Genomic DNA, 27,913 nt, shown 5'->3' on the forward strand with positions numbered 1-27,913 from the left:
ATGAAATTATATGGAGGAAAATGTTTAGAATAATTTCCCAAGACACAGAAGATTTCCCTTGCCTCCAGTAAGCGCGGGTGAAATCGTGGGAGTGGCTGTGACACTTTTAAAAATTCGGGATTTTGGCTTCTCGGTATTTTGGCTTTCGGTATTTTGGTTTTCGGGATTTTGGCTTTCGGGATTTTGGTTTTCGAGATTTTGGCTTTCGCGATTTTGGCTTTCGGGATTTTGACCGGAACCGCTTAAATCATTTCAAATGCGGATTCTTCAAAATGAAAGAGTTCTAACTTAATTAACTTTGAACCTAGAAAATGAACTTAGAACAGTTTGTTCAACAACTCCAGACTCCGACTGATACGAAGTTCAAATATCGGAACTAGAGCTAATTTCATGCCATTCACTTTTCGTCATCTTGGGAACCATTTTTTTCTTCTTTTATTCCATCAAGTCTGAGTTAAAGCCACGCGTAGGAATTGTTAGAGATTTCTAATTAATAAATCCTGTGAATTTAAAAAAAAAATTTCTGTAACCCGAACAAATCATTATCACCTTCAACAGGTAAAATCCAGAGTCTTACATCAGAGTCCCGGAAGAATACATTCTAAATCAGAGGTGAGCAAGAACCGTTTGAAACTGAACAAACGTCAAAATTGTACGTCAGTTAACATGCTATTGGATAAACTTATTTTGACGTTTATTTGGTTTCAAACGGTTCTTCTCACCCCTGTTCTAAATCGTTCCTCATTTTCACTCTTAACTGGGAAGCCTATTTCCCAGTGTCCTGCAGATATAGCCCCACTAAATATTCTTCATTACATAATTACGTAATTGTTTTCTACATAAGTTCTTTATGAAAAAACGATCTAGATGTGTTTGCTAACGTCAAGCATCTTAGTTAAGTTTTTTATTTGTGTTTTCGGACCTATTCTAAATAATAGTTCTCTTATGACAGTTGTCACATCCCCCTGATCGGAGGGTTTCAACCAATTCGCCATTTTCAGCAGCAAGTTTATCTGTCAATTTGATTTCAAATTAACTGTCATTCACCAACCGTTACTTGATCCAAAAGTAATTTAACAAAAAAATGGAACAAACTCATGTAGCGTGTCTGTAAAATCTCACAAAAATATCAACTAAAAGAGACGAAAGTGTAATTTCGCAAAATTGCCATACGAATTCATAATTTTTCACACAGTGCTATATTCCTCGACAGTTTCCAACTCATTAAGTGCGTGTCATTTGCTGAAAAACCCGCAATAGAGTGACATTTTCGAAATTTCTCGCAACTTCCTGAATTAGTATTTTTGTTTTTTTTTGTTTTCTTTTGCACAGAGAATTCCAAGAGTGTAGGAGACAATCATCATTCTCTAATCTAACCACGGAGTTTATGCATTTATAATGCTAAATCCATGAAAGTGTATTTTTTTCCTGATATTGCACTAAAAGTGGAGGGTTAATAAATAAAGGAAAAAAATAAAAAAAAAACAACGTAGTGCTTAGCCTCATTCTACAAGAAAAAAAAACATCGTCACAAATTCTCAAAAAAGTAAAATGTCCAATTAATTGATGGTGATAAGGTAGAATTAATTGAGATGTTATGTACATTACACATTTTGCAGAATCGAGATCGTGCGCCTGCGGTCAGAGGAAAAAAAATCATCATTTCAGGGCAATGCTATGTACGGAGCTTTTGTTGAGGTTTTCAAAGTACATGGAGGAGTGATATATAATGTAAAATTAAATTTAGCACAAACCGTATGACGGTGAATTGAATTCATTCATTACGTGTTGACATACAACGACGACATTTCACTCCGAGTGTCCCGCTTAAATTGACACACAGAGCGACACGAACGAGCAACTCTGCGGGTTTTCTGTATATAATTTTCGAACCACACTTATGTGGAGTCACTATGGGGGACTCTTGTACATTAGATACTTTGGCCCAATGTTGTAAATAGCAAATAGATACATGATGTATAATTAGCCAGCAATGTCCAATTGGGACAGGTATTTATAAATTCAGAAGCATCAACTTAACACCTCTACTGATACCGCATACACTAACCCTAATTACTTCCATGATGAACTCATATATAATTCAACTTGCACACCTTTTTTCCACATTTCTTTTCTTTTTCGTGATTACGTCCCCTTCTTCTTCTTCATTTTGCTGTCTCAAATTAAAATACAATAGCCAATAATTTAGTGATTATGTACAACTTCTTTCTCCACTTCTTCTTTTTTTCATTTTTTTTCTTTTTCTGAAAAACTTCACCTCCAACTCTTCCAAGCGCTACAGTGCTCAAAAAACTCTCATTTGATAGCAAAGTTTCATTACAATTCACTTAATTACTGAGGTCTGTGTTTGATTATATCAATATTTTTTTGTTTTTGTTTTTTAATAAATATTTCTAATATTGTTCTAAGTTTTTTCCTTAAATGTTACTTTATCATCTACAATCATTATTATATTTGTTTCATCTACAAATTGTAGCATGCTCTTGGAAAAGAAAACAAAAAAAAGAAAGAATTCCATTTGATGTTAACTTCACAACTAATATCCAATAGGGATAATTTGCAATATCAAGAAACTCTGGGAGTATAGAATTTGTTTAGAATGTTTAATTTGTTTATGGGGATGTGTATATCAATTTTACCTCTAATTGAGTTTGGTTATCTTAGTGGATGTATCCCCTGCAGCAGCTCTCAGAGTTGCAGCAACCTGTTCAATGGTATTCTTCTTGGTACTTACCACACTGTCCGTATCTGTCTTGGATACCGAGGGCTTATGGCTGACAATTGGTGTCTTGGTACTGACAACTGAATCGAGTTTTGTGCTCAAAAATGTCACTTTTGACCTATCAGCGCCCTCTCTGATCTTTTCCGATGACAGTACACTTGCCACAGATGGAGCAGTAGTCGCAGAGATGCTGCTTGCAGAGGTAGCTTGTGAAGATCCAACAGTCGTCTTGTCATCCTTCGAGCCTTTGCTGTCAACCGTAGGTACAGGTAGAACTTGGTTCCTAAAAGCCAGAGCCGAAGGATTGGGAATGCTCCGAACTGAAGGGTTCTGCTGACGCATCAGAGAAGTTGTACTGGTTGCAGGTCGAACTTTGCTGATCTCATTGAGTTTGGGAACTGGAAGTTGGCAATTCTTATTTGCCACTGTCACTTTGGTATCCTTAGATTCACCTTCACTTTTCTTGTCCACACTTGGTTTAATAGGACTTATTGAAGATTTCTCCACTGAAAGAGCTGTAGGACTCTTCTCCAAGCTCGGACTTCTACTGGACTTTCCAGAAAGATCCAATGCTCCAATATTGTCACAAACTGGAGTACTTGGGCTATCTCCCACTTTGTCCTGACTTGTCTGACCTTTAGCGTTGCTTAAGGATATATTTAAAGGTGGAACCTTGTTGTTGTTGACCGCAAGCGACGTAGTTGGAACAGTTGGTGTTGTAGATACAGGTTTTGAAGTCATTGTTGGAGCATTAGCTGCTGTTTTCTTAATCTTTACCAGAGGAATTGTTGCCGGGGGTGGTCGTGTTGTCTTCTGATTTGGTACTTTTTGCTGTTGATCTATAGCCGGTGTATTGGAGTTGATCCTGACAATCTCCACAGCAGGTCTTTTATCATTGATAATTGACGCTACTGAAACCGGATTATCACTCATTTTAGTAACGCTGATTGACGATGGCGGCAAAAGCATTGGTAGGGGTTTCTTGACATTATTCTCATGGGTGTACGTTGCTCCCATCGATGAAGTGTAGTAGGGTACTTTGTCTCCTGTTCCACTAGCTGGGGATTTTGGCGGTGAAACTCTAGCTGGAGATGAAGTTGTACGATTTAGTGGTGGTATAGCTGTACCTTGAGTCTTCGGATAAGTATCCTCAGTTCGCGCTTGCTTAGTGGATACTGGACAAGTATCCAAACTTGAAGATCTCTTCAGAACGCTAACCAAGGGTTTTGTACTGGATGAAGAAGTATAGGTTGATGTAACTGTCTTTGGCGGAGGTAGGGGTCTCGGCATCGGCATTGGATATGGTGGAAACGATGCTGGACGAGCGTTGTACGTTGGTGAAGCCATTGGAAAACCGAACTTGGTTCCGCGATCCGTAGCTTTCGGCGACATTAATCCAGGATAGGCTTTTGGAGGCTGATGCTTATTCTGAGAGTTGACCTGAGATGAGTTGACTTTATTGTTCTGATGACTTGGTTTAGGACTCTGTGGTGGACTTGGTTTTGTGGTTTGCTGTGGAACATGCTTAGGGATCTGAGGAGGGCTCGTTGGTTGGTTTTTAGGTGGACTACTGGTTGAGTTTTGAGGGGCTTTGATAGGATTCTGCGGGGGAGTCTTTGGAGGGCTTTTTGCAGGAGCCTGAGGTTGAGTCTTAATTGGGTTTTGGGTAATATGGTAAGGGAGTTGCGGCAATTCAACACTCATTCGTCGAACAAGGGATGATATCGCTATTGACTGTTCCGAAAGCGTCCTGTTGAGAGCACTATTAACGGACGAGTGAGATTTGTGTCTAACCTTTCTCATCTCCGCCACTGTATCTTTTGAAGAAGTTTTCTGTGGGACTGGAATGGAGATTTGAGGAGTCTCTTGGGTTCCGTTTGGTGTCTTCTTGTCATTCTTAGATGGTTTGCTATTGGTGAATTTGAGTTTGAGTTTAATAGGTTCTTTCTCATTAGGGATCATTTCAGCATGGATTTTTGGACGCTTCTCACTTGGTTCCTTTGAATGCTTCATCTTCTTTCGTTTCTTCTCCTTAATTGGCGGAATGGGCTCTTCGGGCTTTGGTCGCTTAGCCTCTAGGACATCACCAACAGGAAGTAGCCCGATGTTTTTCGCATATTCATATTTGTTAGGACTGGTCTCTTCAATATGTGTTCTCTCTCGTGGCGGAGGGGACTTTGCCTGAACCAGAGGCATCTTGTCCACCTTTGGCAGAGAGATCTTGGTCTTGAGATTTGTCAGGTCAACTTTGAGTGTTGGCAAATTGGGTTTTGTACCATTCTCGAGTTCTCCATGAGACTTCTTGTTTCTATTAATGTAACATTTTTTGGTGCTGCTCTTTGAGCAAGACAACTCATCCGGACTATCATCGTCCACAGTCTTCTTCTTGGCTTCCGATGAGCCCTTCTTATGCCGCACATTTTCCTCCTTAGATGAAACCGAGGGTTTCACGCTCGAGTGAGCGTTGACTGAATTTTTGGCCTTTGACTTAGTGTCCGGAACGATGCCACTTGGTGGCTTAAAATCACCAAATTCACTATCATTGCTCCTCAGTCGCTTAAAGTCATTCACCTGTGTGGATTCAATCTTGAACTTGGGCTTAGAATTTGCCTCTGTCTTTGGACTGATCATCGTCAACTTCACCGTTTTTACACCATCTTCCAACTTCATCTTCTCAATGCGCACATTTGGCAAATTATCCCGTATGGGTGCATTTGTGGATGCACGACGTGCAATTGAATTGTACTGGGAATTCTCACTCTTCACCGGTGTCTCATCCACAAATTCAAATTCATCCCGTGCCTTTGTCTCAGTGGTGGCAAGAAATGTTTTCATGACTCCACCACTTGTGGCCTCTCTGCACTTCTTCATGTCTTCAATCTTCTTCTCCACACTCATCTTTTCAGCCTTCACTTCCTTCTTCTCATCCGCCTTCGTCATATAATTTCTATTTTTATCTGTTGTCCCACACTTCTCGGGTGTTTGCATAAAAATACGATAGTAAAATCGCATTGGGGCCACCTGCAGGGGTTTATATGTTTGTATCTCATTAGAATAGGGCCTTCCCAAACTTGCCATATTTTATTCCCCCTCAAATATCAATTTCTTCAAATAACCATTTGTTCAATGTCGAGACATCCATGAGCAAAAAAAAAATCGTGAGCAAAAATAATTTCATGGTTTTCTTCAAGAAAAAATAAATATTTCCACAGACTCAGAATGTAAACATGGCTTACGAAAAAAAAAGAATTCCTAAACCCATAAAATTCTGTGTGGAAAAAAAATGTCTGTGGGTGGAGAAATGGTCAAAATACTTTCAAGTTGCTTTTTTTTCCCGCAAATATTCAAGTCATGCCCAACCCTGAATGGTCAAAAGAGGGTTAACCTAATCCCCAACTCACCCTCTTCCAATTGTAGCAATAGGCAACATCCATCAAGCTGAAATCTCGTGGCAAAACTTCATCTTCGTAGATGATTTCTACAATCATTGTATTGGGATTTAGGTCGAATTTGGTGGAGATAAAGCGCTGAAGATGCCACATTGTGACTGCTGCAGGGCATTGGAGGTATCTGATTGGCGGGATGGAGGATTTTTGGCTGCTGAGACTTGTCACCACCTCAGGATGGTACTCCATTGATAAGCTATTTGGAAATTATTGAGAGAAATCCTAAGATTGCTTGAAGGTTCAGTGTATCAAGGAACTGAAAAACTTCTTTTCTTAAACCGTAATAAATAATACAAAGATCCTAAGATAGCCACATTCAGCACTTGAGTTAGACGAGTCGTGTTATGTAGGACTTAGTCTTTGGCGTAAACCTTTTTATAGAAGTAGGTGAAACTGGGGCACTACCGAACACAGGGAACACAAGGTAGCACCGAATACTGCGATTCAATTACATATGAAGACTTCAGAGGATGAGACATAAGACCTGCATGAATTAATAGATACACTGAGAGAAGGTCTTCAAATAAATAAGTGTGAAAATGAGTGTTGAAATAACTCCGCCCAAAATGAGACTTGATAATACACACATTCCTTACATTGAGTGTTGAATTAAAGGTAATTTTTTTTAAATGAGTGCTGTAACAAGTCGCACTAAGGCTTGGTTAAACTCTCATCATGCTTGAGCGTATTAGTGTTGGTACAAACCTTATATTTCTATGATGAGACTAACGCCAACGCTAAAATAAGTGTTCATCGAGTGTTTCATGAACACTCGTGAATGTGTGCCGTATAGACACAAAATCGACGTACTCGAATTCTAATAAAGAAGTCAGTTTCACTTAATAATTTTAACGTCACTACCACCGTACAAGCTTTTTTCACAATAAATTCTTTTCACTTGCTATTATTTTCTTATTTCTTAGCAAATTTTGTCGATTTTTACCTTTCACAACACACACTTTCTCAAGAATTTTAGCCGTCCGACTATTGTTGAGTGATACGTCCGACATGCTAAATTTTTTTTTATTGGGATGCAGCATCGTAAACAAATCTTTTAAACATTTCACTATTCAGCTCCTTTCCATACAAAATATTTATCACACAACACTCCAGAGACTTATAGCCTCTACAGATTGGGAGAAATTTTTGTCAAAAAATGCTTTTTTGAAGGAAATTCACTGCAGCGTTGTAGTGGGAAACGTCAAATTTCTGTCAAAAACGCAATTTTAGACGAAAATTGCTCCCAATGTGTAGATGCCTTTAAGCAAGCCCTCTAAACCACAAAACTCAATTTTCCAAAAATATAGTTCGTTCAATTTTCATGCAAAACACTCCTTAATTTCAACTTATTTCTGTCGGCACTGTCTTTTTTCGGATCAAAACACAAGTGTTTACCGGAGGAGCTTTTCCTCCCAATTTCCACTATTATAATTATTGAAAAATACGCGAAAACTATCACCACTTCGCAAAATAATTGCACTGTGAATTAATATTTTGTATGTCATTTGACAATTCTGAGTGAGTGAAAGAGCAACACTAATTGAAGCCACTGGAAAGTTCTCACACTCGATGAGGCTTGAATTTCTCATTCATGAGTGTTGGAAGAAGCCTCAAGCGTAATACCAAGCCTCATATGAGGGTTGGTTGATTCGAGTGTTGGATTTTAGTTGTGACAACACTCATTTCGTGTCCTGGTAACTCAACCTTCTCTCAGTTTAGGGGAAACTGGGGCAAAAAGTCACAAATCGAAAAATTCAAAATTCAATATCTTCCAGGGTAAAAAAGATAGCGGCTCAATTTTTTTTCTATAGATAGCCTCCATAGACCTTCAATATTGTAAGTTTCATAGAATTCGAACAAGGAATTTAGAAAGTAAAAAATATCGAAATTTTTAGCCCTATTTTTGAAATATTTTCCTTGCAGAAGATAACAATAATTACATACTTATTTTCCAATATTGATGCAATGGTGAATATTTTCTAAATAATTTGGATTTTTTGAATACGAATCCCCTATCTATTTTAGAATTTCATAAAAGTTCCTTTCTCCAGAAATCCTTTATTAAAAATAGCCACTTGGGGTAAAAAGTAACAAAAGGTATAGAGCAAAAAGTAACAAAAAAGCGAAGCAATTTCTGATGTCTCACGGCGAAAAGAAACGTCATTATCATGTCTCGCCGCTTGTTGTTCGCATTGGTCAAACGATTTGCAGTCTTTTGTGTTTGTTTTTCTAAAATAGATTGAAAAGCACTTTTCTCGTTTTCTCACTTTTCTCGCAGAGAAAACGGTGTTTTACAATGATGTAGATGAATAAATTTTCTATGAAAATATGTACTCTAGGTATTTTTTTCAAATTTACGGAAGCCTATAATGAAGCGAAGCAAAATATAATAATACCCCATGTCTGATACTATTTGCCCCATAATTTTTGAGAAAATTTTTGAGGAAACGTATTTCCTTACAAAATAGAGGAAAATTACTATCACAAAGTTGTGATAGTAATTTTACAACTTTCCAACCAAAATTTACAACTTTTGAATTAGCGGAATAGGAAATTTATAGGAATAGGAATTTTATAGGAAATTCAACCAAAATTTCCTATAAAACTGCGCTAATTAGAAATTTTTGAAGCGCTCGAGTAGCTTGTAGAAAAGTAAAATATCCGTTTTGTAACTTTTTACCCCAGTCTCCCCTACTATAGGTATGCTTATCGACTGAAGAAATGGTCATCATAGTCTAAGAAGTAGTTTAGAAGTAAAAATCAGTGTTCGGTGGTACCCTCAGGTTCGGTTATGTTAAATCTAAACTATAGGAAAAGGTTCATCTAATAATAAAAAATATCCAAAATCATTCTTATTCGTAAACTTTATTTCGAATTTTTTGAAATTCTTCAGATTAAATGGCCATAATCTATTGTGTTTTTTTTAAGGTTAGAATTATATCTTTCAAAATTTAAAGAACACTAAGATCAGTTACACTCCCGTGGCTTTGCACAAAATTACAGTGCCCAGTCTCTAATCCGGATCGGCGTAATTCGGACGAGTTCTCGACGGTTACATATAAAATATTTTTGAGGTTATGTATGCATGTCTGTTCACTAATGAAAATGAATTACCTTGTGAAGTTCTTGTTTAATAAATAAAGTATAACGAAATATTGGAAACATAAATGTGCAATGTGTCTGAGTATGAAAGTTTTATGACATTGAGGCTATTTACACCGCTGCATTAGATTCGGATTGAGTTGTTCCAAAATCGGATTTCGGATCATTAAGTCTCAATCTAAGGCCGCGATCTAAACGGCTTCCTTGGAGGTCATTTAGACTGTCGCATTAGATTCAGATTGTCCCAAAAACCGATTTTGGGACAATTCAATCTGAATCCAATGCGGCGGTGTAAATGGCCTCATTATTCTGGTATAAAAGACATGTCAGAGGTAGAATAATGTAATTTAATGTAATTTGGAACAAAATTAATTAAAATAATTGTTAAAAATTTATTTAAGGATTGAATCTGAATATCAGAATAGGACCAAATAATAAAATTGAAGAAAAGGTTAAATATTGTAAATTCGAAAAAATACTGCCTCTCGACCAATAGGAAACAAGAGAACATCCGCCATATTAAAATTAATAATTTTCCATTGGCTGGATAACTTTCTTGTGTAAATTTTATTTAGTTTTCGCTAATAATGCTGAAAAGACTATGTAATTTGATCTTTTGTCTGTATTCACTTGGCCCGCTTGGCCTTTGGGAAAAGTTCTTGCTTATAAAAATCTTCCATTCAATAGAATAGTTTTTAAATATAGTGTCACCTACCTGATAGGTTCTTCAGGATGAAAGAAGTCAGCATCATCTGCATGTTCTGACTCATTTTTCTTGCTTATGTTGTGATTAATGTCATCATCGAGAGATTCCTTGCCCTCAGGCGACGGAATACCCACTAAGCCACTGAATCGTCTCCTACCGGAAGACAATTTGCTCAGGGCTCCCCCATGGAATTCCGCCACCCTCTGACTCTCAGATTGATAGAGGCCAGGGACAAGTTTATAAATCAGTGTCTTGAGAATCCGATCAGGACGCAAATTTGACACTGTGACAGGTTTAGCAGAGCATGTGGGACAAAAATTGCTCCTCTCGAGGTGTTTGAGGATGCAAGAACGACAAACTGGAAAAGAGAAAGGAAACCCAAAAGGAAAAATGACATAACATTCTCCCACACAATCGATCTGCAGAACTCACATGTGTGCAGACAGTCAGTGATTGTGGTAGCCTCTATGATGTATCCCTGACAGACTGAACAGGTGATTAAGCTGTTGAAGTCCCTCACTTTGCGCCGGGGATGTGGCACATTTGAGCCAACAGCAGTCGTTGACGTCATTTCAATGTTTGTGGCTTTTGATGCCTTTTGAGGCTGAAAAAAGAGATCAAGATTCTGTCTCATCGATTTCCACTTTTGTGCTTTATTTTATTCATAAGGGATTTTGTTTAAATAGAACAGTATATCTTTAAAGGTAATCTATAAACCTCATTTAGAGAAAAAGCTACTAGGACAAAATATTAAAGGTTTTTGTAAGATAGATGAAGTTCTTGATGAGTCATGAATTCTTAAATGAAAGCCCCTCCCATGACTGGTCAATAGTAATAGCCTGTCAAACTTGATTTGCTTGGATGCCTTGGGCTTCAAACAGGGAGCTATTACTTCTTAATTTGAATAAAACATTAAAAGAAATAATATTGCTCATCAACTTCAATTAATAGATCAAACAAAAATCACGCTAATCAAGAAGTGCAAATAGGGCAGTTTCGAACAGTTAAAAGAGGATAAAAGCACTTTAATGTATCACACTAAATGGACGACTTATAAATATTATACATTTAAATATAAATAGTCCTAAGGCTCTTATCAATAAGGCCTCTATATGGAACAAATTTCAAAAAAATGCGTTTGATCGAATAATAAAATTTTCTCCCTCTACAGTAGTACGGACGATCAAAATGATCATGATAGCCCCTACAATCGGTAGTCTAAAAAAAATGTTTTTGTTGATATCTCTCTTGGTTCACTCTCTGAAAATGGTTATACGATGGACGGCACGGGACGGCCATCCACAAAAATCGATTTTTAGCGCATATGAGACGCTCAGAGCAAAAGTGGACCGTTTTAGTAAGGAAATGTATACAAAGGAGACCACTCTGATATTCGTGATCTATGAATGTCAAAACGTATAAATCCAAAATTTGGGTCTTATCTGACGAGGTCGAATTTCCCCTGTGAGCACAAAACCTGAGATTGTAAAGAATCTCAGCTAATAAGGGAAGAGCACCAGCGATCGGCAGTGTTCCTCGGATCGTCAAGTTATTGTCATATTATTGCACCAATTAAAAAGAACTTTTAGAAATTATTAGCTACTTTTTACCATTGAATTCTCACAAGAATGCAGTGCCTTAGTGGAAATTTAATTTATAAAACCAATTTTCTGTGAGACATCTGATTAAATTCGTGACGATCCGAGGTACAGAGTACACAATAGCAATTACATATATTTTTTTATTAATTTGTTGTAAAATTTCAACGTTCAAACGTCAGAGATAGTTAAATGGATCACTAATATACCGATTAGCATACAGAAAAATACCAAATAGTATTTTGAGGCTTATATTTTCAATTAAATATCGAACATGTCTATTAACATTCCGATCCGGGGTACTTTTCCCTTATTTAACTTTTTTTTACAATTTTAAAAAATCTTATATAGGGTAAAAGCTCATAATTTTGTCTAGTTTCTTATTTTGGACACTTTGAGGATAAAATTGGACACAAAAATTAATTGATTAAAATTACGGATTTTTATTCCAATTTTGATGAATAATGAATTCTATCTAAATATTTGTTCTTTTTGGAAGATTTTAAAACTAAAAATGTTAAATTTAGAATATGATTTGAGTTGAAATTGCTTTGTTGAAAATTCACTGTGAGCAATTGCTTACGAGAAATATGACAGAACTTTGTTTCAGTCTTAACCCATTCAGTCAATGTACCAGAAATAAAAGAAAAAAAATTTACCTATTAAGGGGGCGCGGGGAGCACCTATCAAACACACGTCTTAACGGTCACTGAATTTAAATTCTGTGCATTAATTCATTACAAACTCTATTGCTTTAGATAGAGTAACTATCCAAGAAAATAAATTGACAAATAGAATTTAAATCAGGAAAGACGAAAGAGGCCAATTTTAACAAATTCGACGGGATGTCGTATTTTTCGTCCGCCATTTTGAGCTAAAATTTTGCATGACCTTCCGCGAAGCGAGAAAAGAACAATAAAATGCATTTCTATCTCTGTCTGACTATTTTTCCCAAGTAATTGAAGAATTAAAGTTACTAAAAATCCATTCACGACAGCAATTCGGATAAAAATTGCCCAGGAATAAATCATCTAAAATCGCTCAATTTGCGTATGATGTATAATACTATGGTAAGGAATGGGTTAACTAGCTTAGTGTCTTAATTTTTAGTCTTATTTGTATTAATTTTCAGTCTTATTTAGCTGTAGTGAAGTACTAACAATGTGTCTTCCCTTTTTTGAGTGATATTGAATATTCATCGAATATTGTGTTTATTCACGTTAGTGGTGTTTTGTACATTTGACCTGAAGTGAGATTTGCCTTGTGAATTAGATTTTTCGTGTGAAAAATGGGAAATTTTCTAAGACATTCATCAGTAAGGTGATACTCCTTATTTTGAACAGGTGTTTTTCTCACGAAATTTCGTGAAGTTTTAGCTTTTGAGATGACTAGGTTGGACAAATGCCTGGAGAAACAAAGGAGCATCATCTCTACGAAAGAGATGTAGTTAGAAAAGCCTTAAAAGGCTCCCGGAAAGGCTATGGAATGAGCGAATCCGCACGTACTTGGAGTACCGAAATCAACTCACTTTAATGAATGATATGAAAAGTTTCCGGGCTTCTTGTGACATTCTATGTTTCCCTTACAAGAGCAGGAAGAGGACTTGGTAAGATTGCTTCATGAAATGAAAACCAATGGATGTCCTGTTGAGGAGGATTAGCTGTCCAAATTTGCAGCCAAGTTGTCCAAATTAATAACCAAGTTGTCCAAAATTCGAGTCAAATTTACCTCTAGATATCAATTCATTTTTAAACGTATTAAAATTAATTTTAGTAAAAAATAAGACGATGAATCCTTGCCAAGTTTCTAAACAACCCTTCTGAAAAGAGAGTAACAAAAAAAGTCAATTGGTATTGAAAATATCGCACTTCAAACTTGGAACATCGATGCTTATAAGCAGACTGGACAAAATTATGAGCCTTTACCCTATATAAAGTATCTAGCTAATGTACTAAAAGATCCACAAGAAAAATCATAATGTCTGAACTGCCCTACTCGCTCCTACCACAGGTTAATTATTATGAGAACTTGCGAAATAAAATCAATAGAATGTGTAAAAAATCCAGCACTTGGCGCAATTTCATTTAGATTGTGTGAAATATCAAGAGAAATTTCTTTGATCGCAAAAAGTAGCCGCCTCTCATCAATATTTGCTCAAGAAATATTTAATTTCCCACACACTTAATCAACAATTGATTGAATTGAAAAAAATAATCCAAGTTCTTTTGCACTTTATCGCAAAATTAATCTTCCTTTGTCCGCATGGGATCACTATCGCAAAAGACAGCTAATCCACTTAATAAAACGAAATGTTCCCGCAAAGGTCTTTTTCGATTAAAGCATTAGATACAATTGGAAAGTCATGATTTGTTCCAGATGCCAACTCTCTATTAATCATTTGGTAATCTCTCACTTAAATACCATCGGATTATTTTTTGCAATACATCCCCAGGAATTATTGTCTTTCCTATATGCGATAAAGAAGACTAAAAAACAAAAAATTCAAAAGTTCACGAGCCATTTCCTTTCCAACAATGCAGATGCAATTTTTTTTTCTAGGAAATTCAATACCTCAACGATTTTACCATAAATTACCATCGTAAGAGATAACTTCTCACTCCATGAAATTCTATTGAAATGCAAATTACAAGTAATATTTTTATGGCAAATATTTCTCGTACATTTAATATTTTCATAAATTTCAAAATGAGCTCCACTGTGGTATTAAAACATTGCTTCCGCATTTGTTTGATCAGCTTGGGCTTTTGTTTGGACATTTTTTGCATAGTTTTGAAAGGTGTTTTTGTCAATGTGCCAATGGTAGAAAAACATATTTTTCAATAAAAGTCAAAGGAACAGGAAGTTTTTCAAATATCCATTCGTTTCAATTTACTTTGACGATTGGAAGAGGCAGAACTAAAATCCCATAAAAACTCCAATTGATAAGAACAAACATGTTTAAAACAGGGTATAAATGTCTGGAATAAATTATTCATAAATTATTTATATTGGAGCATTTTTAAATAATGAAATATTTCCAGATTTTTCCTTAAGTCTAATCAGTCGATTTCTCATGAATTGCCTTTGTTTATAACACTGAATTTTAAATGTAAACAAATTAGTCAGCATTTTCTGAGAAATGCCTTCTTATGGTAGTGAAAAGATAATTTACTAATTACACATACCAACTTCACAATATTTAAACAAAATATTTTAGATGATTTCAATTAAGGCTTATTTAAAATATTAAGAAAAAACGCATAAAATTGAGCAAGTGTACCAAGTTTTGTTATCTATAGAATGCACATACAAATCAGTCTATTTTTCATAGAAATTACATATAAAAATCGTTTAACAAATATTAATTGCATATTGTATTTTCGATAAATGTAGTTGTCGAATCATTTGTGAAAAGCTACTCTTGAAAGTAAAGCCTCGATGAATCATAGAAAACAGATAAGGCAAACTGGAGAAGAATGAAGGGCTCTTCAGACTAAAAGTTTAACCCTGTTCCCGAAGGTTTAAAAATCCTATACAGTAACCGACTTTATTCTTTTTCCAGAATCTAATGAATGAATCTAATTTTAGACAGGATTTTTCAATAAATCTGGACTGATAACAAATTAGAGCAGTTAAGCCATAGGGAAAGCCTTATGTCCTAGACACATTTACGACTCAAGTCTAAAGACGGCTTAACGTAATTATAATCAAAATAATTATTAGAACAAAGGACAATGGGCAAAAGTGGTCTATGGTGCGACCATCAATGAGACCTATATCATTGAATAGGCCATTGTATAGGTAACAACTTTTGTTCCGGGACTAAAGTTCTAAACCACGGGGAAAAAGTTCTAGAGCATAAAAACGGTTTTCGTAGAAGAAAAATAATCTCTTATAAAAAAATGTTCGTATTTATACTGCCTTCTTTAAGGAAATACATAAATTTCAACATAAAATGTATTAAATGACTGTATATTCTTGAAATGGACATAAAAGCAAATGTCTTTACAATGCATAACATGCGTAGCAGGACATTAACCCATTCCTTACCATGGTATTATACATCATACGCAAATTGAGTGATTTTAGATGATTTATTCCAGGGCAATTGATATTCGAATTTCTGTCGGGAATGGATCTTTAGTTACTTTAGTCCTTCAAGTACTGGGAAAAAATAGCCCGACAGAGATGGAAATACATTTTGTTGTTCTTTTCTCGCTTCGCGGAAGTTCATGCAAAATTTTTGCTCAAAATGGCGAACAGAAAATTCTACATCCCGACGAATTTGTTAAAATTGGCCTCTTTCCCCTTTCTTGTTTTGAATTCTAGTTGCCAATTTGTTTTCTTGGATAGTTACTCTATCTAAATCAATAGAGTTTGTAGTGAGTCAATGCACAGAATTTAAATTCAGTCACCGTTAAGACGTGCGTTTGACAGGGGCTCCCCGCGCCCTTATAATAGATTTTTTTTTTCTTTTCAAAAAATTCATTTATTAATCAGTAAGAATATAATTGCAAAATATGAATATTCTATCTCAAGTATTTCTAGTACATTGACTGAATGGGTTGAAAAATATTGGGTCAAAGTCAAAACTTTAAACCTTATATCTCAGAGATTTATGAATCGAATTTAATCAGTGAATACTCAATAGAAAGGTCTCGAAAAATCCTACAAAATGACGATATAGATAAGTTCACAAGTCGACCGCAAGGGGCGTCCAGGTTATCAAAGTTTCCAATTAACAAGAAATGTGTTATGCTTGGAAACTATTTAACCGATTTTAATTGGCTTATAATATGTATATCTGATACTTTTAATGTGTTATAGAGAGGGATATGGCATCATTGTTTTCATCGATTTCAGTAGAATCATTACGTATTTTGACTTATTTTTCTAGCTATGATTTATTTATTTATTTATTTTCTTTTAAAACCCTAATAAGATTTTATATGACTGGATAGCGTTCCATAAACCTTGTTCCCATGCCGAGTTTCAGCCTTCTACCTTTTCTCAGAAAGGAGTTATAGTGAAAAAAGTTCTCATTCTGTGTGGGGACTGCTGGAATGAGTGGCGGGGGAAAACTTATATATACACGGTTAAAGAGCCTTCCATTGCCCTTGATCCTATACCAAGTTTTTGATTTCTACAAGAAGAAGTGGAGGGGGGAGGAGCCTATATACATGATTAAGGAACCTTTCATAAACCTTAATCCCATACCAAGTTTCAGCTTTCTACTTCTTCTCAGAGGAAAGTTATAATGAAAAATGTCCATATTTTGTATAGGGGCTGCTGAAACGAGGGGTGGGGGGAGAGTGTAATATCCATGGATAAATAGTTCAAGTCATACATTGACTCCATACCTAATTTCATGAAGATCCCTTTAGCTGATGTTGAGTAATTTGATGTCAAAATAGTCTTTTTTCGAAAGGATAAAGGCGTTTTTACAAGTACTCCCGGCGAATATCGTCCTGGATCTCCGTAGTTTTTCATCCTACACCATTACCTATAAAATGCGCGTAGTCCCATCTGTGGTCGCCACATAGACCAACACTCATACATTTTTGCCCAATGTCCTTTCCATCAGTTTCTCACTGACCAAAAACTAATGAGAATGTAGGCTAACAATTATTTTTAATAGGGTGAAAGAAACGTTTATTGACACTTTAAGAACTCGTGTCAGCACCTATATTGACACCCTACTCTGTACCATTTGGGATACGAAATTTGAATATCTCTGTTTATAGTAAAGGGTATATTACAGAAAAAACGTTAAGTTACTTATATTTTACTAGATACATTAAATAACTTTCATCATTTTGACAAAAGTGTCAATAGGGGTTCCCTGTCGAACAGACGTTCCTCCGACCCTATAATTACTTTAACTAGTCTCTCGGCTTAAACCGTAGGTCTGTCAAAGCCCTTAGAGCCTAAATAGTCTCAGACTGGCCCTCGATAATGTTCAATGTGTAAAATTTAGTAGTGAAAGATAAATCGATTCCGCGCAGCCATTATTATGAACCCCCAAAGAGTGCAAAATGTGCCTTACTACAGTGGTTAGCCTTCTGAGTGGAGGTAAAGGATGTGCTGTGCATCTTTGACATGCCTATCAGTGAGCATGCCTTCCGATAAGCATGAGACTTTAAACAGAGAACTTATAAGCCTTACTATGGTGCGCTATCAATAGGACCACCAGTTGATCCTGAACTACAAGTACATCAATACATCCTTAACAAGAGTAATCTTATCGATCCACTACCACAAATTGTGCTGATGTGCCTGCTTTCCATGCCCTCCGTTATTTTGATTTCACAGTAGCAAAGATTTATCCTAAACTATCATACACTATGGGCTTAGGATCATCGTTTAGAAAAATTCTGCATTATTGACTTTTCTTTTTAATAGTTTCCCCACTCCTCGTCGTGTTCTAAAACCAATAAACAATCGTAACAGGAACCAACACAAAGAAAAGTCGATTATGTAGAAGCACTTGACAACACTGAAGTGCTAAAAAAACATCAGGGGAAATCGTACTCCTAAACATATTTTTTAGTACATAACTGATCTTATATGCTTCTGCATTATCGATTTTTCTTTGTAATAGTTTCCCTAGTCCTTGCCGTGTTCTAAAAGCAACAAACAGTCGTAACAGGAACCAACACAAAGAAAAGTCGATTATGTAGAAGCACTTGAGAACAGTGAAGTGCTAAAAAACATCAGGGGAAATCGTACTCCTGAACATCTTTTTTAGTACATGACTGATCTTAAGTGCGTCTGAATTATTGACTTTTTTGTAATAGTTTCCCCAATCCTCGCCATGTTCTAAAACCAACAAACAGTCGTAACAGGAACCAACACAAAGAAAATTTTCTTTGTGTTCGACTTAAGTCGATTATGTAGAAGCACTTGAGAACAGTGAAGTGCTAAAAAAACATCAGGGGAAATCGTTTTCCTGAACATCTTTTTTAGTACATGACTGATCTTAGGTGATTCTGCATTATCGACTTTTATTTGTATTGGTTTCTGACTATTTGAGGTTTTGGAACACGACACTTGGAAAAACAATCGCGACCGGAACCAACATAAGAAAAAAGTCGCAAGTCAGGATTCTCATCACCCAGGGGCCAAACACACTTACCAACCGAACCAGGTGAGCCTCTTATTTATACTTTAGTCACACGATGCATAAGTTCTATACAAGTCTTGGTCCTTCTATTGGACGAAACATGATTTGATGGATTAAAAAGAAACACTAATAAAGTTATTCAATGGAAATAGCACTTAAGATAATTTATTACCGTAGTAAATTTTCGAAAATCCATATGAAATATTCCAATTTTAATTGAATAACCACAAATTTAATGTGCAATTACGTGTCATGCTTTGAAATATTCCATTAAATTGTGAAATACAGTCCTGTTTCATGATACATACAATAAACTCCTCTAAACGCAAACACGCCCACGATTTTTTTGGTCAAAACACAAAATTAGCTCAATAGTGGGTGATAAAGTGAACTTAAATCGTGCCAGGAAAAGAGTAAATTCCGCTTGAAATTTCCACTGCAGAGAAAATGCTTTTTACAAGAGCCTCTTGGGAACTATTCCAATTCAATTTAGTCACAATTGAGTCCATGTTGTTTGCTTGAAAATTCGAATAGTCCTCGGATTTGAAAGCACTCCGGAATCCTTCTTTTGTGTACTGTAGTGCAATTTGACGTAATGAGGAAGCGGAAACTCTCCACTCACACTTTTGGATGATCCTTGACACAGTGAAAATCGATATGAGGCATCGTGAATAGAAAGCATGCTTCCGCTGGGCATGTCATTAATTATTCAAGGGAATAAAAAGAGGCATAAAATAATGTCATATACCATCATCAATGGGCCACCCAAAAAGGTCTTTAAAAACCTAAAACCGTGCAATTTCACCACCAATTTACGCCGCAATCTTATTCAATCCGCAGACTCCAGTGGAAAGTGTTGGCTTCATTAGACGATTAGTAGCAATTAAAATCAATTTCATGAGTCGTTAAATATTGACTTTCGCATGCTCACAAAAGTACCCATTCCACCAGCTAATAAATTCTGAGCCCACAACTGAGGTATAAATATAAATTAATTCGCACTTGTATGCAAAACACCTTCTCGACCGAAAAAAAAAAACGAACGAAGCCTTGTATACCAGAAGCATTTCTACTCCGCGTGATACACTTTTCATCAAACCATCAATCCCCCTCGTGTTCTTCTGCCCAGCTCCTTCCTCTTCCTCATACCCACAAACACTCATCCCATGTGACGGTAGCATCGAATTTAATCTCCTCATACCATCGCAATTCTCGCTTCACAATTGAGGCGGGAGATTGCGCAAAAGGCGTCTCTTCGTCATTCCCATTCCGCGCGCTTTTTCTGCCTTTCCTACGTCAAATGTGACGAGCACTAAAGTGCCCAGCAACAGAGCAATAGCACTTTTTGCACATACACCAGAAGGATATCAAAATCAGGACACTTTGCACCGTGGGAAATTTCACAACTCATTTGCAGTAATTCTTTTTAAAAGGCATTGTAAAAGTTTCCCTAAGCGATTTTTCTGGTATTTGGATTGAAATACACATTTTACTTTTTATACGATCTTCATGCAGATGAACAAGGCACTGATTCTATGACGCAAACGTTTTGGGTTCGATTCTCCTACGAAACGTCTCACTAATCAAAATTATAAAATACCGAAAGGTAACACAAAATGCATAGGAAAATTCTACTGGATAATTCACTTAGTCCTTTAAGGACTATACACAGAAAAAAAATCATAAAATCGTTCGCAAATGTTTGCGAGTTCATATTAGGGACTTACGAAATGCTCGTAAATACGCCGCTCGTAAAAACATTTGCAAAAGTTTGTACTTTTTCACAAATAGGGGAAAAGCTCATAATTTTGTCCAATTTCTTATTTTGGACACTTTGAGAATAAAATTGGACACTAAAAATAAATTGATTAAAATTATGGATTTTTATTCCAATATTTGATGAATAATGAATTCTATCTAAATATTTGGTCTTTTTGGATGATTTTAACACTAAATACGTTAAATTTTGAATATGATTTGAGTTACAATTGCTTTGTTGAAAATTCAGTGTGAGCAATTGCTTACGAGCAACCCCCTGGTAAGTTGTCTGAAATTTGAAGCCCCTTTCTCATATTTCGATTTAAATTTATATAGGAATTTTTTTGCACTCGCGACCGTTACGCTAAATATCTAAAAGGTGAGAAATTTTTCCGTATTATAAGATACCTTTCCGTATAGAGGGATAAATATACTAATTTTTTGTTTAAATACATTTTTTCCTCGGTACACTGTAAGCTGAGTCCGAGATCAATTTAGGAATTGGCTTCAACTAGCTCTATATAATAAGGCCAACTTGCCAGGCGCTTGCTTACGAGAAATATGACAGATCTTCGTATTTACTGCAGTCTTATTTAGCTGTGGTGAAGTACTAACAATGTTTATTCCCTTTTTTGAGTGATATTATTAAATATTCATTGAATATTGTATTGATTCACGTTAGTGGTGATTTGTACATTTGATCTGAAGTGAGATTTGCCCTGTGAATTAGATTTTTCATGTGAAAAATGGGAAATTTTCTAAGACATTCACCAGTGAGCTGATACTCCTTATTTTGAACAGGTGTTTTTCTCACGAAATTTCGTGAAGTTTTAGCTTTTGTGATGACTAGGTTTGGACAAATGCCTGGAGAAACAAAGGAGCATCATCTCTACGAAAGAGATGTAGCGAGAAATGCCTTGCAAGGCCCCCGGAAAGGCCAGGGTATGAGCGAATCCGCACGTACTTGAATTACCGAAGTCAACTCACTTAGTGAATGATATGGAAAGTTTCCGGGCTTCTTGCGACATTCTACATTTCCCTTACATGAACAGGAAGAGGACTTGGTAAGATTGGTTCATGAAATGAAGAACAATGGGCATCCTTTTGAGGCGGATTAGCTGTCCAAATTTACAGCCAAGTTGTCCAAATTAATAACCAAGTTGTCCAAAATAAGAGTCAAATTCACCTCTACACATCAATTCATTTTTTAACGTATTAAGACTAATTTTTTAGTAAAACAAAGACAATAAACCCTTGCCAAGTTTCTAAACAACCATTCTGAAAAGAAAAATATTATAAAAAGACAATTAGTATTGAAAATATCGCACTTCAAACTTGGAACATCGATGCTTACAAGCAGACTGGACAAAATTATGAGCCTTTACCCTATTTGTTGTGTGTTTGTTCTTTTCCAAACATTTGTTCCTATATTTTTGTTTGTCTGGCAAAACTTTACCAACAAATGACAAAATTTTACGAACAGTTTTTGTGTTTTTACGAACATTTACAAACAAATATTTGTAAAATAACAAAGAATGCTCGTCAAATAATCATGTTATGAACAATGTTTGTGAAAAAAGCACAATATTTACAAACTTTTTATTGGGTTATACAATTTACAAACATTTCGTAAGTCCCCAATGGGAATTCACAAACAATTGGGGTAAATGTGCCAAATTTTGACATAGTTGCATGCAAGCGCCAAAGTCCCAAGTTTGAAATGTAATATTTTTAATACAAATTGATTTTTTTTTTTGTTACTTCTTTATAAGGAGTGTTGCTTGGAACCTTGTAGACAATTTATTGTATTTATTTTCTCTAAAATTATTCTCAATACATTTTCAAATGAGTAAAAATGTAGACATAGCTTTGGTGCCTATTTCGGTCACCTTCATTCTTATTTCCTTGCCCTTACGGAATTTTTCAAAATCTTTTCCACATCATTTCTGAGTATGCAAAGAGAGAAAAAATCATGGAAATTCGAGGAACAAAAAAGTAGTCGAAATTGCAAACTGGCCGGAATTTGGTACACTTACCCTACAAATAATTTTACGAATACTTTTTTCTATGTAGGGTCACCGGGATCCACTGCTCCTTGAAAGGTTGCAAAATTAAGTAGGTGTCAAAATTTTAAAAATCCTATTGCTTTTAATTGTATTAAATTAAATTTAGAGAGTACTCTTGCAAAATTTCAAGTCCATCGGTATAAGATTTTGGGAGATAGAATCTTTGAAAATTCCACTTCAATACAGAGCTATAGTTAATCGGGGACATTTACTTTAAACGTCTTTCTCTAAAAACACTATTTTGTATTATTTAAGAACGGGTCATTCTTTATTAAATATTCCTTTTGTGATTCAGAAAAGTAGTCAGTTGATTTAATGACTCCAAGGATATGAACTTAACTTAATATGCAATGAAGATTGTAATTTTTTTAAATTTCCATTAGAATATTAATTTTTTGTTAGTACACTCTATATGCACAAAAGAAATGAGCCAAATTTACTTGCAAGAAACTGGAGCCGCACCAAACATGGGGTAGCACCGAACACTGATTTTTATTTCTAATTTTACTTTGACTATGACGAACACTTCTTCAGTGGACAAGCAGTCCTATATTATTTATGAATTCATACAGGTTTTATCCACTGAAGTTTAATATCTAATTAAAAATCGCAGTGTTCAGTGCTACCTTATGTTCGGTGGTGCCCCAGTTTTCCCTGAAATTGGAATTGGAAAGTCTTACCGTGGTGTCACATATAAGATTAATACTAATAGTAACAAAAGTTGGTAAGAGAGGTGTATATTATATAAAATTTCAAGTGGAAAATAACGTGGGTAAGAAAGAGTACACTCTAGTGAAGTAACACGATAAGTAAGATAATATTATTCGTATTTAACCCATTCAGTCAATGTATCAGAAATACTTGAGATAGAATGTTCATATTTTTGGGATTAGTTTCCTACAGATTAGTAGATGAATTTTTTGAAAAGAAATTTTTTTTATCTTATATGGGGGCGCGGGCAGCCTCTGTCAAACACACGTCTTAACGGTCACTGAATTTAAATTCTGTGCATTAATTCATTACAAACTCTATTGATTTAAATATAGTAACTATCCAAGAACATAAAAATTGGCAACTAGAATTCAAATCAGGAAAGAGGAAAGAGGCCAATTTTAACAAATTCGACGGGATGTCGTATTTTCCGTCCGCCATTTTGAGCAAAAATTTTGCATGACCATCCTCGAAGCAAGAAAATAATATCAAAATGTATTTTCATCTCTGTCGGATTATTTTTCTCAAGTAATTAAAGAACTAAAGTTACTAAAAATCCATTCCCGACAGCAATTAAGATAAAAATTTCCCAGAAATAAATCATCAAAAATCACTCCGTTTGCGTATGATGTATAATACAATGGTAAGGAATGGGTTAATTGTTTTCTGAATCGTATTACAGGCAATTCGAGCAATTTTCCATGCGTGCCAACTGTGATTCGGTCAGTTTTCGAGCAAAACGCGAGAGAGAGGCAAGATAAGACACTTGCTATCTTTTTTGCCATTCTCGCAGTTTAGAAAGTATTAATCTTATATGTGACATGGTCATTAAAGTAGTTGGAAAAATATTTTCTACTTTATATTCTCCTTAAATTTGCTCATGTATGAAATAATAAATCAAATATGACAAGTCTTTAACAAAATAAAAAAGAATCATCAAGATATTTTACAGTAGAATAGTTAGTAATATAATAAGGTTAATTATGGACATTTAATCTGCGTGATTACTTCTGGTAGCAATTAAGATTCATTAGCAGTGATTAGCAATTACTATTAAAGCTTGGATTGAATTGATTTATGTATATATCTTAGAATTTTATTGCCTATTAAAAATTCCCTAATGGTATTTATAAAATTTTGACTGAAAAAATTTAAAATTGTTTATAAATTTGTAATATTTAAGTGCTTTTACCGTTCTAGTATGCTTTATTACTATACACGAATCAATATTTTACGAATTATCAAATAAAATTTTGTCATTTAATATTGTTATCTTCTATAGAGGTAGAGGGTAAATGAGATAGAATAAATTTTTCCACTTAATTTCACCACATGAAGTACCTTATCACTCGATTTTCAGTTAAACTCTTCACAAGGGATTAATGAATTGATATCGTATCGAATATTCGATAGGTCATTTCATAAGAAAAATTAAATGCCCTAATAACTTATCGAATACTTTCGTAATACTTTATTCCTCACATGCAATTATTATATTTTATTTAGTTGCTAAATTTTCGAGCTTTAGGCTGCAATTTATAAAGGCTGATTAACGGCTGTTGTGTACCCAATTATGTTCATAAATCCCTTTCCTCTGGGTAATACATATCATTAAAAGTGCAATAAATTTGGGAAACAGATGAAACTAACTTTACGTTAACTATATTGAATTCACAACGTTTTGTCAGACCATAAGGGGTGGACACTTTGACCTTTAAAAGCTAAAATTAAAAACAATTTCTACTTTACTTCCTTTAAATTAAAAACTTTATAGGGAAGGTTTTCAAGATTCGCACAGACTCTGCCTTCGGATAATTCATATTTTCTTCATAATCTTTTTATGAATTAGACCCATGACAATATTTTTCAATAGTCTTATGTTACACGTTTCATTAAAAAAGAACAGTTCAAATTCATTAAAGGAATATGGGAAAAATATGAAGTGTACGAAGCGATAGTCTATGCGAAGCCTTAAAGCCTTTCCCTATAGAACTAAAATTGGCTCTAGTCTCCTAAATATGTTTACCTTCACATTATTAATGTTCAATAACAAAATATCAAATGCACTTATTTTATCAATCTAAGAGAAACATGGAAGAAAATGTGATAAAACGGATATTTTCTATTGTTCACAAGCTCCCAGAAAACCTTAGAGATTTCTAATCAGATCATTCTGTCTTGGCCAATAGGAGAACATCAGATCAGTGAAGATCGTAAATCAAATTAAAGAAAATTTTACGAACAACAGGGGGCAAAGTTACTCGTATCTACGGTAAATAAAATAAATAAAACGCTCACGCTATAAATTTTAGATCATTGTAATCGAAATCAGTGTAATTAGCTGTATCAGTCCATATATTTAAAACAGAAATTATCTTTTTTATCATAAGTTCACATTTTTTTGAACTTAATATTTCAATTTGCAAAATTTAAGAAAATTCATCAAAATTACATTAGAAAAAAATTTTAAATAGATTAACTGACTTTTAATTCTTGAAATACATTTATTTTAATCATATAAATATGGTGCACTTTGTATATTGTAGGTTTAGGGTAAAGGAGCACGAAATATTTAACTGTTAGTATTTTTACTAAATAAGAGATACAAGTTGATCTCCTCTGTCAATCTTATTTAGATTTGCGCTTCTTATAAGATCAATTTTTTAGGTTTTTCAGAAAAATCACATTTTTTAAAGGTAAGAACCACATAATGATTATTCATAACAAATTAATTCTTTGATGCTGTTCCCTGATAAATTACTAAGATTGAGTTGATCTCCTGTACTCCTGTACTTTCGTTTACAAAAAAAAAGCATATTATATTTGTGCAATCACTTCAAATCCCTTATGTTGCTAAAATGTCATGTTTTCAATTGATTCTTTTATAGAATAATTAATGTGAATACAAGAAGAATTGTTCCTCAAACCACATAACTTCTAAAAACAATCAACAGTGAGTTGTCCCAATGAAAATCAGTGTTTTCTAGAACACTGCTAACTTTGTAATTTTCCCATCAACCTCAATTTTCTTCTATTGTGGTCTACGTGATATATTAGTATGTTGGCAACCTTTTCCTGTACACTCAACATCAACTACCACCACAGTCCACATCCCTCTCTTTTGTGCCGAAAAACGAAGGCAAACCAGCGCAATATTTCCTCAATGCGGCCACAAGAGTCGCGCACAAGGAGATGAAAAGAGGTGAAGAAGAGCAAAAAAAAAGAACAAGGCAGGAAAATAAAAAGTGATGTCGCGAATGAATTAAATGTTGGAGCGAAGAAGTGAATAAAAAATATCTGTCGTGTTTAATCGAAATACAAAACGTGTTCGCGATCAAACGTAATAACAAATACATTCGCACTTGAGGCATTTTTTTAAGGCAAAACGCCTGAGAAAGATGGAGCAAAGCTGAAAAAGAAGTATCGCGCAATTTATTTCAGAGAGCATTACTGGAAGCAATAAATGTAACATGGCTAAATTGATAAATTCTGGAGAATTTGGCACAATTTCCTCGTTCATCGGTCGTTCTGAACATTTTTAGTGCTTAAGGCTCACAATGGGTGGTATCAAGGAGGTTTATCTCAATAGAGTCGAAATTTTTATTCGTTATGTATCTTCTGTTTTTGTTTTATGAAAATTACGAATGTAGGGTTGCAAAGTCGAAATCGATACAAGTGGTTATCAAAAGACGAAGATTTCAAAATTTAAAAGATTTTACAAATTCGGAAGCACAAACCACATAAGTTTTTGACTCAATAACTATATTTTATAAAGATATTTTTGTTTTACTGCTTTAAGGAAGGAAAAGTGTCTCGGATAACTACAAAATAGAGTGTTGTACGAGATAATTGGTTTCGGCCATAGCTAAATTTTCGATTACTCAGTCAATCGACAAACGAAATAGGCAGTAACCTGTTGTGATTGGTAGTGTTAGAGAATATGACATCAGATGTAACCTTCTTCGTATATTTGTGCAGTCACATGTCACGATATCCTCGCGTCACCCTGAGGAAGTTAAGACGATTTTTACAAAATAATACTTTTTAAATTTACTTTTACTGTTAAGTAACAATGTTGATTAAGTTATATAATAATTTTAGCATTTTTGTTTTAAACTTTGATAGACTTTGCACTCCGGAGGTGCTTTTGCACCTCTGCTTTTCTTTAATTCAAGTAAATTCAAGGAATTTACTTTAATTTACTTCAAAGTTCAAAATCAGCCTTAAGTGCTAAAATCAAAGAAAAGCTTACAAAAAGCAGTGGTGTAAGTAAAGTCACCTGCATCTACGGACTACGGTACTAAATTTGAAAAATATAAATGGTTATGACAGAGAAAAGTACGGATAAATTAAGCTTCGAACAATTCATTTTTCCACTATGTTTTTAATCAATTTGACCAATTTGATAATAATACTTCAATAGCTATTGTCCAATGCCTCAAATTTCCCAAAAAAAAAACCGTTGGGAAAATCTATTAAAAACATAGAAAAAAAAGTTGTTGACCGAATCACAACAAATCAAGAAAATTTCATAAACTCAAAATTCACATAATTTCCATTCATAAAAGTTCTGCATATAACAATCAAACTCTTTCTATCTTTTCAGCGTCATACCAAACTAAATTTAGTTCAATCCATTTCTTAAATATCTTGAAAACGT

The 27,913-nt window shown here is 34.8% G+C and overlaps 1 protein-coding gene across 1 annotated transcript in view; it reads right to left on the bottom strand.

Annotated features, from left to right (window-relative positions):
* Positions 1-2,130: 2,130 nt before the first annotated feature.
* LOC129802569 (protein suppressor 2 of zeste) overlaps positions 2,131-27,913 on the bottom strand; it is a 38,246-nt gene continuing 12,463 nt past the window's right edge. The window contains exons 2-5 of the mRNA XM_055848497.1: positions 10,430-10,601; positions 10,007-10,355; positions 6,145-6,385; positions 2,131-5,764 (exon numbers count right to left, since the gene is read on the bottom strand). Coding sequence (XP_055704472.1) covers positions 2,663-5,764; positions 6,145-6,385; positions 10,007-10,355; positions 10,430-10,601 — 3,864 coding nt within the window. The 3' untranslated portion in view covers positions 2,131-2,662. The remainder of the gene's footprint in view (positions 5,765-6,144; positions 6,386-10,006; positions 10,356-10,429; positions 10,602-27,913) is intronic.

Source organism: Phlebotomus papatasi, chromosome 2 (assembly GCF_024763615.1).
Source record: "Phlebotomus papatasi isolate M1 chromosome 2, Ppap_2.1, whole genome shotgun sequence".
NCBI lineage: Eukaryota > Metazoa > Arthropoda > Insecta > Diptera > Psychodidae > Phlebotomus > Phlebotomus papatasi.